Source organism: Lepidochelys olivacea (genome assembly GCF_965140295.1).
Source record: "Lepidochelys olivacea isolate rLepOli2 genome assembly, chromosome: 3".
Classification (NCBI taxonomy): Eukaryota; Metazoa; Chordata; order Testudines; family Cheloniidae; genus Lepidochelys; species Lepidochelys olivacea.
The window spans coordinates 29,375,289-29,391,833 of NC_140413.1; the positions used below are offsets into that span (position 1 = coordinate 29,375,289).

General features: G+C 41.8%; 1 protein-coding gene across 7 annotated transcripts in view; it reads right to left on the reverse strand.

Annotated features, from left to right (window-relative positions):
• The window catches only part of GREB1 (growth regulating estrogen receptor binding 1), a 174,073-nt gene that overhangs the window by 48,757 nt on the left and 108,771 nt on the right, over positions 1-16,545 (reverse strand). For all 7 annotated transcript variants that reach the window (XM_084623304.1, XM_084623301.1, XM_084623300.1 and 4 more), the window contains exons 5-11: positions 8,804-8,986; positions 8,345-8,488; positions 6,794-6,919; positions 4,571-4,693; positions 3,755-3,892; positions 1,482-1,667; positions 372-722 (exon numbers count right to left, since the gene is read on the reverse strand). In XM_084623304.1, the coding sequence (XP_084479430.1) occupies positions 372-722; positions 1,482-1,667; positions 3,755-3,892; positions 4,571-4,693; positions 6,794-6,919; positions 8,345-8,488; positions 8,804-8,986 (1,251 nt within the window). The remainder of the gene's footprint in view (positions 1-371; positions 723-1,481; positions 1,668-3,754; positions 3,893-4,570; positions 4,694-6,793; positions 6,920-8,344; positions 8,489-8,803; positions 8,987-16,545) is intronic.

Genomic DNA, 16,545 nt, shown 5'->3' on the forward strand with positions numbered 1-16,545 from the left:
AGCCTATATAGAACTTAGCTGTCTTTGGGAGAACACAAAGAAAGAACATCCTTGTGAAACTGAGAACATGCTCAAACCTCTCTTTAGTGGAGATATTCCAGTCAAACACAGAAGCTGGACTGCATAACTACATTTTCTATGTGGCTTCGACCCAACCTCAAAATTTGCATATGCACTGGTGTGCATGCACAAAACCCTCCTTTGCATCCACCAACAGGCAACGCATGTTAGCAAGTAGCATGGGTAAGGGCACCCATACACAAGCAAGGGTGTGCAAGGGCATGCAAGCAAGTTAACCCAACTAACTTTTCAGAACAGAAAATGATGGAGTTTTCCAGGTTTGTCTCAAGATTTTTTGCTAGGGATCTCACCTGTTACCGCAATGCAGGAATCTAATGCTCTGTTTCTGCAAGCACATATGATCACCACATAGTTCGTCTTCACTAGCTTCCCTTCAATGAGCAGCTTAAACATTTCTGAAAGTCCCTCTGCCAGAGAGTAACTGCACTCGATGATATGGACGCTGTCATTGCAAGAGCTGGCTGCCAGCCCAGCTAGCCAGGGAAGCTGGGCCGATGTCATTGGTGCAATCTGGCTGGGAACCGGAGGGAAACCCTGTGGAATGGCCTGTTGATACTGACGGATTTCAGAGAGGTGCGACTCCCGCCACGAGCGCATGAATATCTGTTCCAAATCCTCAATCAAAGGGACCTGATCTGGAGCTAAAGAAACATCAACATTATAGGCCCATTATAAATCACTTGCAAATGATGTCGACCTAAAAATAAAGCCCCTCCCCTCTGAAAAATATAGCAAATTAAAATCCTTTGAGAACTGATTTTGCTCTGGTTTTACACACACAACTCCACTGTCTTCACAGGTGTTACACATGGTTTATAGCAGAATCAGGCCCTTTGCCCATATGAAAGATTTAGGACCAGATTCTGGTCCCACAATGCAGGCCCTTTGTATCACCGTGTAAAGCTTCCCTAACTGGGAGCAGAACATTCTCTCAGCACTGGGGAATCCCTAATTGACTAAGAGCACTCTCTGCCGACTCTACACTTCACTCTTCCAGAGTCCCACCAGTGTACGGGGTGTATCAAAGCATGGCTTGGTGGGGAAGGGAGGGCATGGCTAGTGTTGGAGAGACGTTATGCTCAGTGTAGGTTAAAGCAACCCTCAGCGTAGTTTAAAGTCAGGCCCCAGCAGCCCTAACAGTCAGCATGAGCAAATCTGCCATATAGCCACTTTTGTTCCATCCTTGGTTCCTACACAGAGCAGAGGTCTGGTTCATTTCAGCACGCCTCAGTATTTGGCCCTATATTTTTTAAGACCCAGCAATCAGCTCTTTCACTACAGCAGGAGCTCCTTTAGTTAATCTAAAAAGCACCTCATCTAAGAAATTTTAGTCTTTACTCACCAATGGCAAAATGTAATAATTCTAGTCCAAGATTCTACACAGGTGAAAAAAAACTCACCTAGTTGAACAAGGTAATAGACGGTTAGTAAAAGCTGCATTTCCTCTGAAATAGGCTGTATTGTAGAGGCACCATATTGTTCATAAGCCCTAGATATGGACTGTGAATTTCTGTAGCAGGTGTACAAAAGAGGGCTGATTATAATGTCATTAAGGTTCCCACAAAGATAAGGGAAGTTCCCATGACCTGTAATATAAACAATATTTGCACTTGTCAGATAAACTTAATTGAATAATTCACTATGCAGCCATCAAACAGGTTACTAACACTTTAAATGGTAACAGCTTGAATAATATTTCAGTGCTCGGGGGAGTCAGCAAAAGAGATTAAAAGCAGTAGGTGAAGTCATGTGTAACACCCTGGCTCCCTGTGTTGTGTACCCATAATGACTATTTCTATTCTAGATTGCTGCTAGACTGCACTCATCACCACAGAAGCCAAGTGCCTTGCAGGAGCACACTAAGCAATGTAAATAACATCGGTCACGTGTGCTGTGGTTCATTCTCTCATCCTCGTCCCAGGGGAACAACTGTGTGTGGAGTGGTTTGTTTTGGTAGGGTTTTCTCTTTGGTTGGTTTTTGCTGGGGGAGGGGTTGTCGTGTTTTTTGGTACATGTTGTTTTGTGTTTAGTTAGAGAAGGCCAGTCAAAGTGCACCTTGCACTTGGAGCAGAATGTGGTGAGGTTTGTGATGGTCCTTAGTTCCTGTGGGAGTTCGTTCCACAGTCTCAGATCAGCCTCCAACAAAGCTCTATCACCTGCACAGATGAGCTTTACCCTAGTTCCCCTGTACCAGATGAGCAGAGGTCTTCATCCCAGAACTTTAGGCGATCTTCTAGATATGCTGGGCACAAGCCACTGAGCACCTTAAATATAAGGACTGAGAATGTTCCACATAGAGAATAAGAAATGAAGGTGATTACCAGCTAATGGAGGTAGCTCAAGTGGTAGACGCCCGTATTTTAGAGGCTGAAAGTCCTAGGTTCTAGCCCTACTCACGGAAGCAGAGTTGTTACAAAGTGAAGTTCCATATGTAGAACAGAACTCCTGCTGATTTCAGATGCTCAGAATGAGCCGCCCCTGAGAGAAGAAGAGTATTGCACATTGACTTAGGGCTTGTCTACACAGTGCGGGTGTGCAACACACTAGTGTGCACTTACTGTGCAGACCCTTGCACACACTCAGTGTGTGCTGATGTAGTCCCATTTCAAACAGTATTGCATCAATGCACACTAGGGAACTTTCAGTGTGTGCCAGCTGGGTCTACATGGACAGTTAGTGTGTGACACACTGGTGCGTGCTAGATTTTGCATCCCAGCTGGTGTGTCCTAGCTCTATGGCTATGTCTACACAGCAATTAAACACCTGCAGCTGGCCCATGTCAGCTGGCTCTAGCTACGGGACTGTTTAACTGCAATGTAAACATTCAGGCTCCCGCTGCAGCCCAAACTCTGGGACCCTGCAAGGGGGTAAGGTCCCAGAGCCCGGGTTCCAGCCCAAGCCCGAACATCTACACAATAATTTTTAGTCCTGCAGCCCAAGCCGCACAAGCCCAAGTCAGCTGACCTGGGCCAGCCATGACCATGCTATGAGTCTTTTATTCCAGTATAGATGTGCCCTAGGTGTATCATGGCTGCTCTACAAAAAAGATAATACCCTACTACTTAGCCAGCGTTTTACATGAACACACTGTGCAAGCTTTATATCTGTCCCTCACAATGCACCAAAGCTGCAATGCTTTCTAATACTTCCCCCATCCCAACCCAGACAAAGACTACAGGTGTTCCTAAAGTACCTGATAGAACTGTGATGTAGATAAGGTCTACTTTAGTCTAGACTGAGATGTAAACACTGAGGACCCATCACAAATTTAAATCTACAAAGGCCAATGCACTAATTTACGGCCTTACACTCCTTAATTGTTGACCAATCTTGTTCCTATAGTAGTAAATGGGAATTAAGCATTTGATTTGCATGGCAGCAGGATTACAACCTTGAGCTCTTTGGAGCTTTGCTTTTGTTTGTTTGTTTGTTTGTTCGTTTGTTTTAGGGGTTTTGGGGGGGAGGGTGACTTGTTGGGTTTTTGGGTTATTTCTTATAATTATCAAGTTAATTAGTTAATGTTTGCACATATAAAATGCTATATAAGTTTGCTCTCCAAATACATTAAATTGCCTTTAAGCCTGTGTCCAGTGTGTTTAAAGTTTCTTCCCTGAATTCTAAAAGCAGGCCCATATCTTTGCATGTCTCTTACACACATGGATAGGTTTTGTACCTTTAAATATAACTGGTTTTGCTTTACATATTTTCAGCAAGTTATCAGGAACAGAAACTGGTTCTCCAGAGCCCACCATTGGAGAAGAGACTGGTCCCACCAGAGTAGAATGTGTCAAACACGATAGGCCTGCCACATCTAAGAATTAATTCATAATGTTAATACAATCAAGTAATAATCATATTGATGCAAATAAATTCACAACATTGTTTTTCTTGATGAAGAGTATTAAACACCAACCAGCATCTGCATTCAAGATCAATGTTCCATTCGTTTTACAATTACAAAACAAATGACTCATGAAATCCTAATAAAGCCTATATTTATTATGTTAGCTTCCTCGAAGTAATAATTACATTTCCAAGCCCTTGAGTATCACACGTGTCTAAAGATTGCAAAATGAGCATGAAAAACAACATGCTGGCACAAATTCAATAATATGGACAGGCGTGGCTTTATCAACAGCAAACATGTATGATCTGCATTTTTCCACTATAGTAACATATTCAGATATTCTGATTCCAGGGGAATGTTCTTGCTATCTAGGTATTGAGAGGGAAATTAAAATTCACCAAAATGTATCATTTTTTTCAGTGTCCCATTTTTGACAGCAATCATACTCCACACAACAGGAGGTAAAAAGACTATTTTAAGGAAAGCTAGTAGATTACAAGACTGATTTCAAGAGCAGTTAGATGCTGAGGCACTTTTGAAAATCATCTGAGGCACCTCGGTGGATCTTTAGGATCCTAAATACCTTGTGAAATCTCACCCCTCACTCATTATCTTTCAGACAAAACAATTCAGCCAATTTACCATTTTTATTTCTATTTGGAGTCTGCAGGTTGGGCTGCAAGTTCCAAGTTTCAGTAGATGATGGCGACTCTGGAGACCATCCTTTGTGGCGCTTTTTAGGAGGCCCTGAATTTGTTAAAGTGCCTGGGTAATATTAATACATGAGAAAATTATTAATATGCAAATGGAGAAATATTTTAACTTGTTAAATCACACGTATTACAGTCCAATATGATTTTTCATAGACCAGCCCTATAATTATTCTACTAGATTGCATCAGACATGCACACAGACTCACTAGTCTGTATATGACCTTTATTTTACTGTGCTATGTTACACCTTAATAATTTCAACTCTCCAGAGCAGGGACCTGTGATTCACTGCATCCGATGAAGTGGGTTTTAGCCTATGAAAGCTTACGTCCAAATAAATTTGTAAGTCTCTAAGGTGCCACAAGTCCTCCTTGTTTTTATTGTAGCATAGTTCATCTATTTTACAGCACTGTGAGTTCTGGGAAAATGGTACTAGTATAGCACTGACTAATATGTTCTTACCCTGCAAGCCAAGAACATATAAGTTTTATTCCTTGTATGTCCAGATACGAGACTCAAAATGAGCAGATTTAGCAATTAGGAGACATTGGATAAAATTTACCAAAGTACATTCGGGGAGTTAGGAATCTAAATCCCATTGAAACATAATGGTACTTAGGAGCTGTTGAAAACATTACCCACCATCATTATTTTTGCCACCCCACACTGGCTATCAGCTTTATTTCTCTGATATTCAAGGTTGGCAGCTGAAGAGACTCAACAGCTGGCTCCTGCACCTTGGTTTGTACTACCAATTACCATGCTGAGCCACATTTCTGCTGAAGTTCCTGGTCTTTGATTTCTTGTGTTTTCCTGGGCATTTCTGCAATTTTCCAGAATGGTGAATTTGCACTGTTACCAATTGGTATTTCTGACCAGTGGGTGTTAAGAGTTTTCTAGGTTTTGCTCAGAACCTTGCAGGACTGAGCTCTTAATCTCGCCCTACCTTAATATGCAAAGGTACCAGTACATCTATTCGCACTGTCAAGGCTATCTTGACAACAGAATGGTTATTCCCATGTACACTTCAAAACCTGAGTTTGAGTCTTATAGATTAAGAAAGGTTATATTTTCTTTGTAAAAGATACTATACAAAAATAAACAATATATGTGCAGAACTAGCATGCCTTCAGATCTGGAATAAAATTATTCACTTGAAGAGTCATCATAGAGCTAGATAGCCTTTTGTCCTTTATATTTTCCCCACATGAGGGCAATATATGGCCATTTGTTCTACTTTCAATTACTTATCTTTCCAGCATAATCCACAGCAGAAGGCACAATTTCAAGAAGAGCAAATCAATATAATGTATTTATTTTTTGCAAATCCCCAAATCCTGCCAGGTCTCACATGGGTTATGTAATTCACTGACATCTGATGGTTTTCTTTGTGAAATGAGAAGGTGAGATCAGTCCATTTTCTAATAAGCAAGTGCCCATCCACTTAGAGAGGCAAAGTGGTCAAGGACTGAGTGGGCACAGAAACTGAACCAGGATGAGGCATACTGCCAGTGCAATTCAGTGAAGATTACCTAAAATTAACCTATAACCTGACTTTGGCTATGATATGGCTATTCAGAGTTTTCCTGCCCAAACAGCAGCTCCATGGTGCTCGTGAAGAAAAGGTTGGAAATCACAGATCAGACAGAACCATCCTGGAGAACCATTTAAAAACAATATTTAAACAAAGAGTAATGTGAACAGTGTCTTAAAATCTGGTATTTCCCAGTGTGGACTGCATCCTTTGATAAGTAGCTTCTGAATGGTCAGAATAAAGCTTTCCTGGATCATTGAATTGATGTATAAAACCTGTTCTGGAGTGACTATAAGAAACCGACACAGACAAATCCTTCCAAGAGTCTGGATGCTGAATAAAGGCTGCTTTCTTTTCAAACTAAAATAAGAGTAAAATGAAGTAAAAAAAATAATAAATTACTGTTCTGACTTCTACAGAAGCCGTGTCAGAAAATACATACAACACACCTTGAAAGTTAATAAGGAACAAGAGATTTTATTAACACAATGACTCTTAGGGGAATATTCTGATCCAGGAACAGACGAATTTATGCCAAATAGAATACTTCGATTTCTCCTCAGGTAACCAAATCAGAATATACAATTTAGATCGGTTAAACACAAAGTTCAAAGGTACCTAAGACTGATGGTCTTGTCAGAGCTGTCAGGTTATTTTTCACCAGCTGTTGTTTGGGAGAATCTTTGCCATTGTAAACAGTTGAACCTAATGCTGCTGTTGATGGGAGATGATCAGATATTATGCCTGCCACAAAAAAAGAAGTTATTTTAAATAAATTATTAGAGAGGCATTTCCTCAGATGGTGTAATGAACTGATCAATTGGTCTCTGATTTCAATGGAGGTAGGAGAATTTACATCAGCTGAGGAACCCCTCATTGTGTTTACAGCACTGAACACAGTGGGCCAATTTGGATCTCATATCAGTTTTACACTAGTGGAACTCCACCGACTTCACTGGAGTTACTTGGGGTTTACATGTGGATGAGGCCCCAATCCTGCAATCAGATCCACATATTCAGCCCAATAGCATGAAGACACCTGCTTCCATGGGAAGCTCATTGCAGGAACGGGCCTTAATGAAAAGAATCTAGCATTGTATCAATTGTATCAAGCAAAATTTTGAGTTTACATTTTTTTCCAAACATCTTTTTATTTATCAGGAGTTGACAGTGTCACATTAATAAATAGGTAGATTTGACTAACCCTAACTCTGTTTATAATTACTTTTACTTTTTCTACATTCATCTTTTGAAAATATATATACATCAGTGATGTCCTAGGGGGATTAATGGTTTGTTCTCAATAGACACCAGGTTTCCAAATCTCAGCTGTTTAATATATTTGGAGTTCAGGCTCCTCTCTGATAGAGATAATAAAAATGTCAGTGGAGTTGCTGAAGTTCTCAAAATACAAATACCCATCACACTCACAAGACACTGGACAGCTGATTTCATTAGGAGGAAATTCAGAGAGATCATTTCACCTTTCATCAGTAAACACCTACCTATTCACACCAGGAAATGGAAAAGCAAAACCTTCAGAAAGAAAATATTTTTAACCATAAAAGATAATGGTTATTTTTTAAAAAATATGAAAACCTGGCCTTAATTTGTCTGAAATATAAAAAATAAACCAATGTCTTTACTAGCAAAAGAAAAAAACAGAAGCTTTCAACCTAACTTCCATATAATCTCTGCAATAAAGAGGATTTCCACTCATATCATAAAATAGACTGGATCAGAGGAAATCACTGAAATAAACAGGAAAAAAACTGAAATAAACAAACTAATTTCCAAAGCATTTGTGGCTAGATAAGCAACAGCTGCAAAATGGTAAAGCCCACTTTCACCACCTTACAACAGATGGATCTCAAAGATTTGGCTTGTCCTAGCTATGAAGCTCACTGATTCCAGAAGAGAAACATTTTCTGAACATTAAGCTATTTGTCAACTCCTCATTAATTACTTTGAAAAACCGCTTGTGATGAAAAAGCCTTCAAAGAACCATTAACTTTCTTTTTTCAGAGCGATGACATTATTATACCAGTTACTTGATTTAGTTAACCCAGACATCCGCATTTTATTCATTTTGTGCTATGTGTTTCCATTTACCCACACACACAAATAAGAATATTTAGTAACCCAAAGGGTTTCTCTTCTCCAAGTTACCTGTTTGTTGTGTCCCAGCCGGAGCATTTGGGTTTGGTGCTGGAACAAGCTCACTTGTGGTGGTTAGCGTGGGGCCCGAACTCTCTGGCGGTTGGAACAAAGTGCTTGAACAAGGACCAGATGAAGCCTGTCGGCCTCTGAACTCTACGAAAACAAGACCCTTCCACTGAGACGCGATACAAGAGCTTTATCTTTGCAAATTTAAATTGAGAGTTTAAAACATGAACTAATTTGAATCAGTTGTTATGACATTTGGAAAGCGGGCACTAACAGTTTGTCAAACATGCCAACTTTTTATTAATCAATTTCTTTCTACAGCTGCTCTTTAGTAATCACCTAGCTTTAAAGACTCCTTCGTTTATCTGTCTATCTCAGGTTTTTCTCAGACGCCAATCTCTGTGCTATCTAAGCTCTGCAGACAAGAACCAGAGCTCCAACAAGACAGCTTCATTATCTCACCTGCCCCTTTCCAGCAGATTACAGATCCTTTGGTAAGAGCTCCTTGTGCATTCCTGACCAGATAATACTTTAAGTGTTTCTGTTTCTTGGGCTGAGTGGTCAGTTTAAGATTGATGTGATTGGAAAATTCAGTAAAGTAGCAGAACCCCTTCTTGCCACAGCCAACACAATTGCCAGAGAAACCTGATAAAATAAACAATACAAAAGATCTGGTAAGATAGGTGTCAGTGACATGTAGACACATCCCTTCCCATGGGATGGTGAGCATTTGTTGTAAATAATTCATCTGATATAGGGTGGCCAACCGGTGGCTCCGGAGCCACATGCGGCTCTTCAGAAGTTAATACGCGGCTCCTTGCGACTCTGGGGCTGGAGCTACAGGCACCAACTTTCCAACATGCTGGGGGTGCTCACCGCTCAACCCCTGGCTCTGCCACAGGCCCTAAGCCGATCGGTGGGGTTGCCGGTGGGTGGGGGGTGCTGGGAGCGGCAGGGGAGCTGATGCGGGGCTGCTGACGTATTACTGTGGCTCTTTGGCAATGTACATTGGTAACTTCTGGCTCCTTCTCAGGCTCAGGTTGACCACCCCTGATCTGATACAAACATTTTCTTACTAAAAAAATTATGTCAAACCCTCCAAATTGCACTTGGCCATCAGGTTTCCTAAATTAAGCTTCACAGTTAGTAAATACATACCTTGTTTTCATTGCCTATGGTTATATTTTTCATTTCAGACCACGTTCAAAAAATTCCAGATCCCTTCATACCCAGGTCATAGGAATGAAAACAGGCATTCTAAGGTTGGTCTACACTACACACCTTTTAGCAACATGGCCGTATCGCTAAAAGTCAGGCAGCGTGAACGCTGTTTGAGGGCACTTTTGCTGACAAAATGCTTCCACCCCCTATGAGCGGGGTTCGCATTGTCAACAGAAGAGCGCTCCTGCCAACAACAAGCCGTTTACAGTGCCACTTGCTGTGGCAAAACTTCTGTCTTTCGGGGGGGAGGGGCTTTTTAAAGCACCTATGAATGACAAAAGTTTTGTAGTTCAATTGGCAGTGTAGACAAAGCCTTAGACTATTAAGGCCCTGACTAGAAAGCACTTAAGCATGTGTTTAAATCTATCCCTATGCAAGACAACACTGAGCTATTACCAGTAGGAGAGTGGGTTTGTGTGGGGGGGGGAGGTGAGAAAACCTGGATTTGTGCTGGAAATGGCCCAACTTGATTATCATACACATTGTAAGGAGAGTGATCACTTTAGATAAGCTATTACCAGCAGGAGAGTGAGGTGGGGGGAGGTATTTTTTCATGCTTTATGTGTATAAAAAGATCTTCTGTACTTTCCACGGTATGCACCCGATGAAGTGAGCTGTAGCTCACGAAAGTTTATGCTCAAATAAATTGGTTAGTCTCTAAGGTGCCACAAGTACTCCTTTTCTTTTTGCGAATACAGACTAACACGGCTGCTACTCTGAAAACTGAGCAAGTGCTTAACTTTAAATGTGTATTAAGCACATCTTTAAAGCAAGATTCAAAAAAGGGGGCTGGACATTTATATAGATAACAAGAATATTCAGAATTATCATAGTTAACGCTAGCACATTTTGGAAAGGATATTAAACCTCATACTTCAAGGCTTAAGCCAAACCCTACCTATCAGGGTTAGGAAGACACCTAATGTAGGGAGCAGATTATTCCACATCTGTCTAATATGAGGTTGCGTGTACCTTCCTCTCAAACATCTGGTACTGGCCACTGTTGGAGACAGGATAGTGAACTACATGGAGCCCAGGTCTGGTTTAGTATTGAAATGTTCATGGTCCAATATATTGCTGCAATGAATTCCACAGATCCATTACTCATATGTTAAAACTACTTTCTTTTATCAGTTTTAAATTTGTTACTCTTCAGTGTCACTGAATGTCCTTGTTTTCTGGGTTATAGGAGAGTATATAAGAATGGTTTTACTTTCCACCATTTGTTATTTTGAATCCTCCTATCATTTCCATCTTATTCACCTCTCCTCTAAATTAAAGAGTCACAATCTTGCTAAATTCTCTCTATACTGAAGTCTTTGATGCCTATAATGATTTTCTTGGCCCACTTCTGAACTCCTTCGGTTTCTGCTTTATTTATGTTGAGGTAGGTGCCCACATATGAACCCATTATTCCAGATGAGGATGTACCATCAATTTATATAGCAGCATGATAATATTTTCAGTATTATTTTCTACCCCAGTCTTTATAGATCTCCACATTTTTTGGCCACTGCTGCCCATTGAGAAGGGGCCTTCAGAGCTGTCCAGAAGTCAGCCCATATCTTTCTTACTCACCCATCCTGTCTGTTAAGAGGTTCAGGGAGGAGTTTAAGAGACAACCACTCCTGCAGCCCCTTGTGGAGTGGCACAGCACTGCACCAACTCTCCTTACAAGGCTACAATTTTGCCTGATCCTAAACCCACTGAAGTCAATAGCAAAACTCTCCTTGGCTTCAATGCAAGACAAGGCTCCCTGTTCAGTAGGTGATAATAGGGAAGGTTATGTTAATATTTAAAGTCACATCTTTCACACAAACTAAGTTTTCAAATTAGCTGCCAACATTTTTGTTTTACTGAGATAAGGAAAACTAAAAGCAAACCACTGAAATATAATGCTCTAAAAACACCTGTTCAGAAGGAGAATACAAGGAAAAGTATTGTTCGCTCTGCTTACAAATCTGATTACCCTCCTCATTAGCCTCGTAATGGCTCCGCAGAATGTATTAAAGGCCAGAATTCATCCTTTGTTGGTCTGGTATCTAAGGGTACTAGGTCTTTTTGCTGGGGATATGTTGGAGTGTATTGAAATATGACTGTTACATCTCAGGTTCTGGTATACGGGTTAGTAAAGGTCACTATGACTTATAACACTAGGACAAATTAGCACTCTGCATAAGCCTCCATGTTAAACCAGGTATCACAAAACCATCTGTCTAACATCACACAAATATCAACAGTAACAGAAGAAAACCTTCAGTTACCTCAGTAATTAAAGCAACAGTAAAAGGAACCAAAAATAAAACCTAGTGATTAAAGCTGTACAGGTTTCAGAGTAGCAGCCGTGTTAGTCTGTATTCGCAAAAAGAAAAGGAGTACTTGTGGCACCTTAGAGTCTGTTAGTCTCTAAGGTACCACAACTACTCCTTTTCTTAAAGCTGTACAGTGTTACATGTGTTCTAACCAGATTCAGAGTTCATGAAAGGGGCATAAACTGGAGAATGAAATTCCTGTTCATCCACAGAACACAGAAAGCGTGGCCAGCAGCAGTGAACTTTTCCCTACACTGACACCTACCCAGATGGTTTTTTTTAAGCCTGACCATAGAAGAAACCACTTCCTATGGCAAGACAGTGTTGTCTGTGCCTGTTCTAGAATTTATCTATTTGCTGAGACCGACTACCAGGTCGCCAAAACTGGTGATAGAAACAGCTGTCCAGGAAGAAGCAGGTCATGGAGCACGAAATCTTTTCCCGTGCACTACAGAGCCACTTGGATCAGTTTCCACAATACAGTGCCTGCTCTGTGGTACGCTTGAAAAGATTTCGTGCTCCATGACCAGCTTCCTACTAAGCTTCCTAAGTGACTCACTTAGATCAGTGACCACAACCTGGACCAGACTCAAACTAGCAGAGACTGCCCTGAAAGGTTCCATAGCCTTTAAGGGCCCCCTGAGCAATATCATTTAGCCATGTGAGATTAATTAGGAACCCTAATCTTCACTTAGGGCTCGTCTACACTTAAATGCTACAGCGGCGCAGCTGCAGCTGTGCAGTTGCACCGCTGTAGTGCTTCAGCGTAAAGACTACCTATGCCTGCAGGAGCGATTCTCCCATCACCTTCCCAAGAGGCAGTAGCTAGGTCGACGGAAGAATTCCTTTGTCGACGTAGCACTGTCTACACCATACACTGGTGGAGTTGCTGTCTACACTAACCATTACAACTTTTCCCCCTCTAGTTAAATAAGAGTTTAAAAATCAGTAACTCCTAGGAACCCAGGGAGTCTGCCATCCATGCAGGTTTCTGTGTTGGTCTGCCCACTAGAGGCCTTTATTCCGTCACTGACACCTCATTCATAGTTGGATCTAGATTATCAGTGACCGCAGGGTTCATGTCCTCTATTTGTTGTACACACCCCGCCTGCTGAAGACAGCTTGTGCTGAGGTCCCAAGAATATCCCAGCAATTCCTCCTACACAACTGGCCTCCCATTATGAGCCACAAGAACCTGCTGGGGGTACCTCCAAATCCTGTTCTGCATCCTTCTGGAATAATTGTTGGGTATCCTCAGTGTTTTCCTTCCCCTTTCTTTCAGTGAATGTGTGCACCAGTTTTTGATGCAAAGTGGCACAGTCTTGCTGTTTTGTATCAGTAAAGATAAGCTGTTTAGTTTCTTAATCACTGTGTAACATCCCCTCCAAAAAGGAGTACTTTGAAGATTTTTTCCAGACTGTTTTTTCCAGTTGCGGAGCTACACCTTCTCTCCTTTTTGGGTGGGCACATAATTTTCCTTTTTCCTGGCATCTTGTGTTTGACACGCTCGCTTCCAACTAATCTGTTCCTCCACCTTCGGGAATGCTGTCCTTGAGTCACTGATATAAGACTCCGCCACATCACCCACCTGCGTAGTAGCAGGGGGTCTTGTCAGTTCTTGCAGCCTGAACATCAAGTCACAGGGAAGCATGAGTGTGCAGAATGACCTCATAGGAGAGTGATGGATAGGTGAGTGCATGCTTATGTTCTGTGCAAAGATAACAAAAGGTGACTTAGTATCCCAGCCTCGTTGGTCTTTGCTGACAAACTACCAGTGGTGCACTCTCTCCACACTCCCTTTACTTGCAGGGTGGGCAACACCAGTCCTCACCTTGGTTATCTGGAGTTGCCAGAACACCTCCTGTGACAACCATGATTCAAATTCCTTCCCCTGATCACTTTAGATGCAGTTTGGTGGGCCAAACTGCAACACTACATGTTTCATCCATTCATCAGTAACAGTCTCAGTCCTTTTATCCTTCAGTGGTCATGCCACAGCATACTTTGAGAAGGTGTCAGACACTACCAGCAAATACCAATTTCCAGCTGGTGTTTCTGACAGAGGGCCTTTCCAATTCAGTCTGTATGAACACCTAGGGCTTGGTGGGTTGGTGTGCTCCTAAAGGAATTCTGCCTCTTCTTGCAGGCGCTTTCCTTTCCTGACAGGTAAAGCGGGAAAGTACCTAGTCCTTAACATCTGCAGCCACACTCAGCCAAAATATCTGTCAGATACACAGCTCAGTGTCTTTTCATACCCCAGATGATCTAGTATCGTTCTCTGTAAGCTTGCTAGAAAAACAATCCTGTTACCATCATACACTAACAAGTTGGTACCTGGATCAATGGATAATCATTCCTGAACTGCGAAGATTTCCCCAGTCTAGGTGTCCTTCAGTAAATAAAATGGTTACTTACCAATAGTAACTTTTATTCTTTGAGATGCATTGTACACATATACATTCAACTGCATATACGTTCCTCTGCAGGAGTAATGTGCGCCCAATGCACTTGAGTCAGAGAGTTTTGCCAGCGGTACCATTGGGCAACACATGCGCCCCAGCTCTCCTGGTGTGCTGAGCCAGGGCCATAAAAGGGCATGTCTGCCACCTCCCTCTCCGTTCCTTCTTGCTACTAGTGAAATTATTGTCAGAAGTAGCAGAGAAGGTGGGGCAGCCATTGAATGCATATGTGCACAACAGATCTCAAAAAACAAGCTACTCTAGGTAAGTAGCCCATTTTTCTTCTTGAAGTGATTGTGAACATATATATTCTATTGCAGGTGATGCCGTAGCTGCTCCCTTACTGATGCAGGGACTTTGGATGATCTGAATAGAGACTGCAATTCCTACTTATCCAAGCTACCATCGTCCCAAAAGGCCTGAGTGATGGCATAATGTCTACAAAAGATATGTACAGGTGACCATGGTTTTTAATGGTAGACATAAATGTTTCTTAGGCCCAATGAATCACACAGGGCTCCAGCACATATATGTGTAGAGACACCTCCACGGGTGACTACAGATCTTGCGCACAAAGTCAACCAAGGTGGGCCCCCCAGTCTTTGGTAGACACATTTGTAACCAGAGTCAAAGCTGGCTCAGGAGACAGAAAAAGCAACTCTTTGCACACATTGTGAGGGTCCAGCCACCAGTCCAGGGTTTCAAGCACTCGTTGCAGCCCTATAAACAAGCATGTCCAGAGGATGCCTAGTCAGAAGATCAACCAAATGAAGGCAGGCCCATAGACAATGAAGGTGAAGTCTGGCATGCAGAGTTACATATGCGTACAAGGCCATGTGGCCCAGCAGTTGTAGACAGGAATGCACTGCTGTAACTGTGTTGGATTTTAGGCTTTCAGACAAAGTGGACTGAAACCTGACTACCAGAAGACAGGCCATCACAGGTATGGCATTGAGGTCTGCTCCTATGAATGTTATACACTCTATCTGCTTCAACTTTGATTTGTCTAAACTTAGTTTCAGGGTCAGATGAGAGAATAGCTGTCTGATAATGAGGATGCTGCTGTTGACTTGGATGCTTGAGCTCCACCTACTAGCCAAATATGTAGCTAAAGGAAAATTTGGACACCTAAGTGGCACAAGTGGGCCACTACTACCACCTTGCATTTTGTGAAGACCTTTGAGGCCAGTGACAGACCAAAGGGGTGCACCATGTACGGGTAGTGGATGTCTCTTGCTATAAAGCAAAGGTACTTTCTGCAGCCAGGATGTATTGTCATGTGGAAGTATGTGTCCTGAAAATGGAGGGCAGCATACCAATCTCCTGTTGTCTGCAGTGGCTGATGATTAATAGTCATCAGTTTAACCCCTGCAGTACAAATCTTCTTCCCTTTCAAGACTGGATGTTCACCATAGATCAGACTTATTTCAGCTCCTAAGTCCCTGCCCAGAGCATTGTGGTTTTCCAGCTGCTGCTATTAGCTGTAATAGTCACAGGGATTTATTGGAACATTGCAAGTAACAACTCCAGCACACATAGGCAGGACCTGATTTCCTCCTAAACCCCTCAGATCACATAACACCACATAGTAACATACAAGACAACAACTTAATGTTAAGGTAATATAACATCACCTAATGTTGTCGACACTAATCATTTCAGTATGCATGAGAGAGCTGATCAGTGTCTCAGATACATCTAATATTGACCACTCGCTTTGAAAGGGACTTGGAGGCTGCACATTTTAAAACTTCTTTTATTTGAAAAGCCTTTTAAAAATCAAAACTGTCTCCTTTCACTACCACCCACCAGCTTCTCTGCACTCTCCTGAGATCTCCCTGCTTCAAGTTCCCCCCAACACAGCTATCCATATTATGTCCCCCTATTGTTACTCTACTTTCATTGACAGCCAGCTATAACCTGAGAACTACAACACAGCATGACTTTATGTCAACTACTAAGAGCACCTAAAAAATCCTTTATCAGTCAGATATGGATTAGAAGAGGGTCGTAGTGGAGCTGAGAACATTCAACTAACTGGGAGCCCTTATCTGACTGATAAGAGATCCTAAGAGGATCTCATTTTGTTTTCAAGAGTTGATATTGTGCTCAGATCATGGTGAAATAAAGATGCCATCCAGCACTTATATCATCATCATATGGCTAATTCACAGGTTTAAAAAGCATCATTCTGACCTTATTCATGACCCAA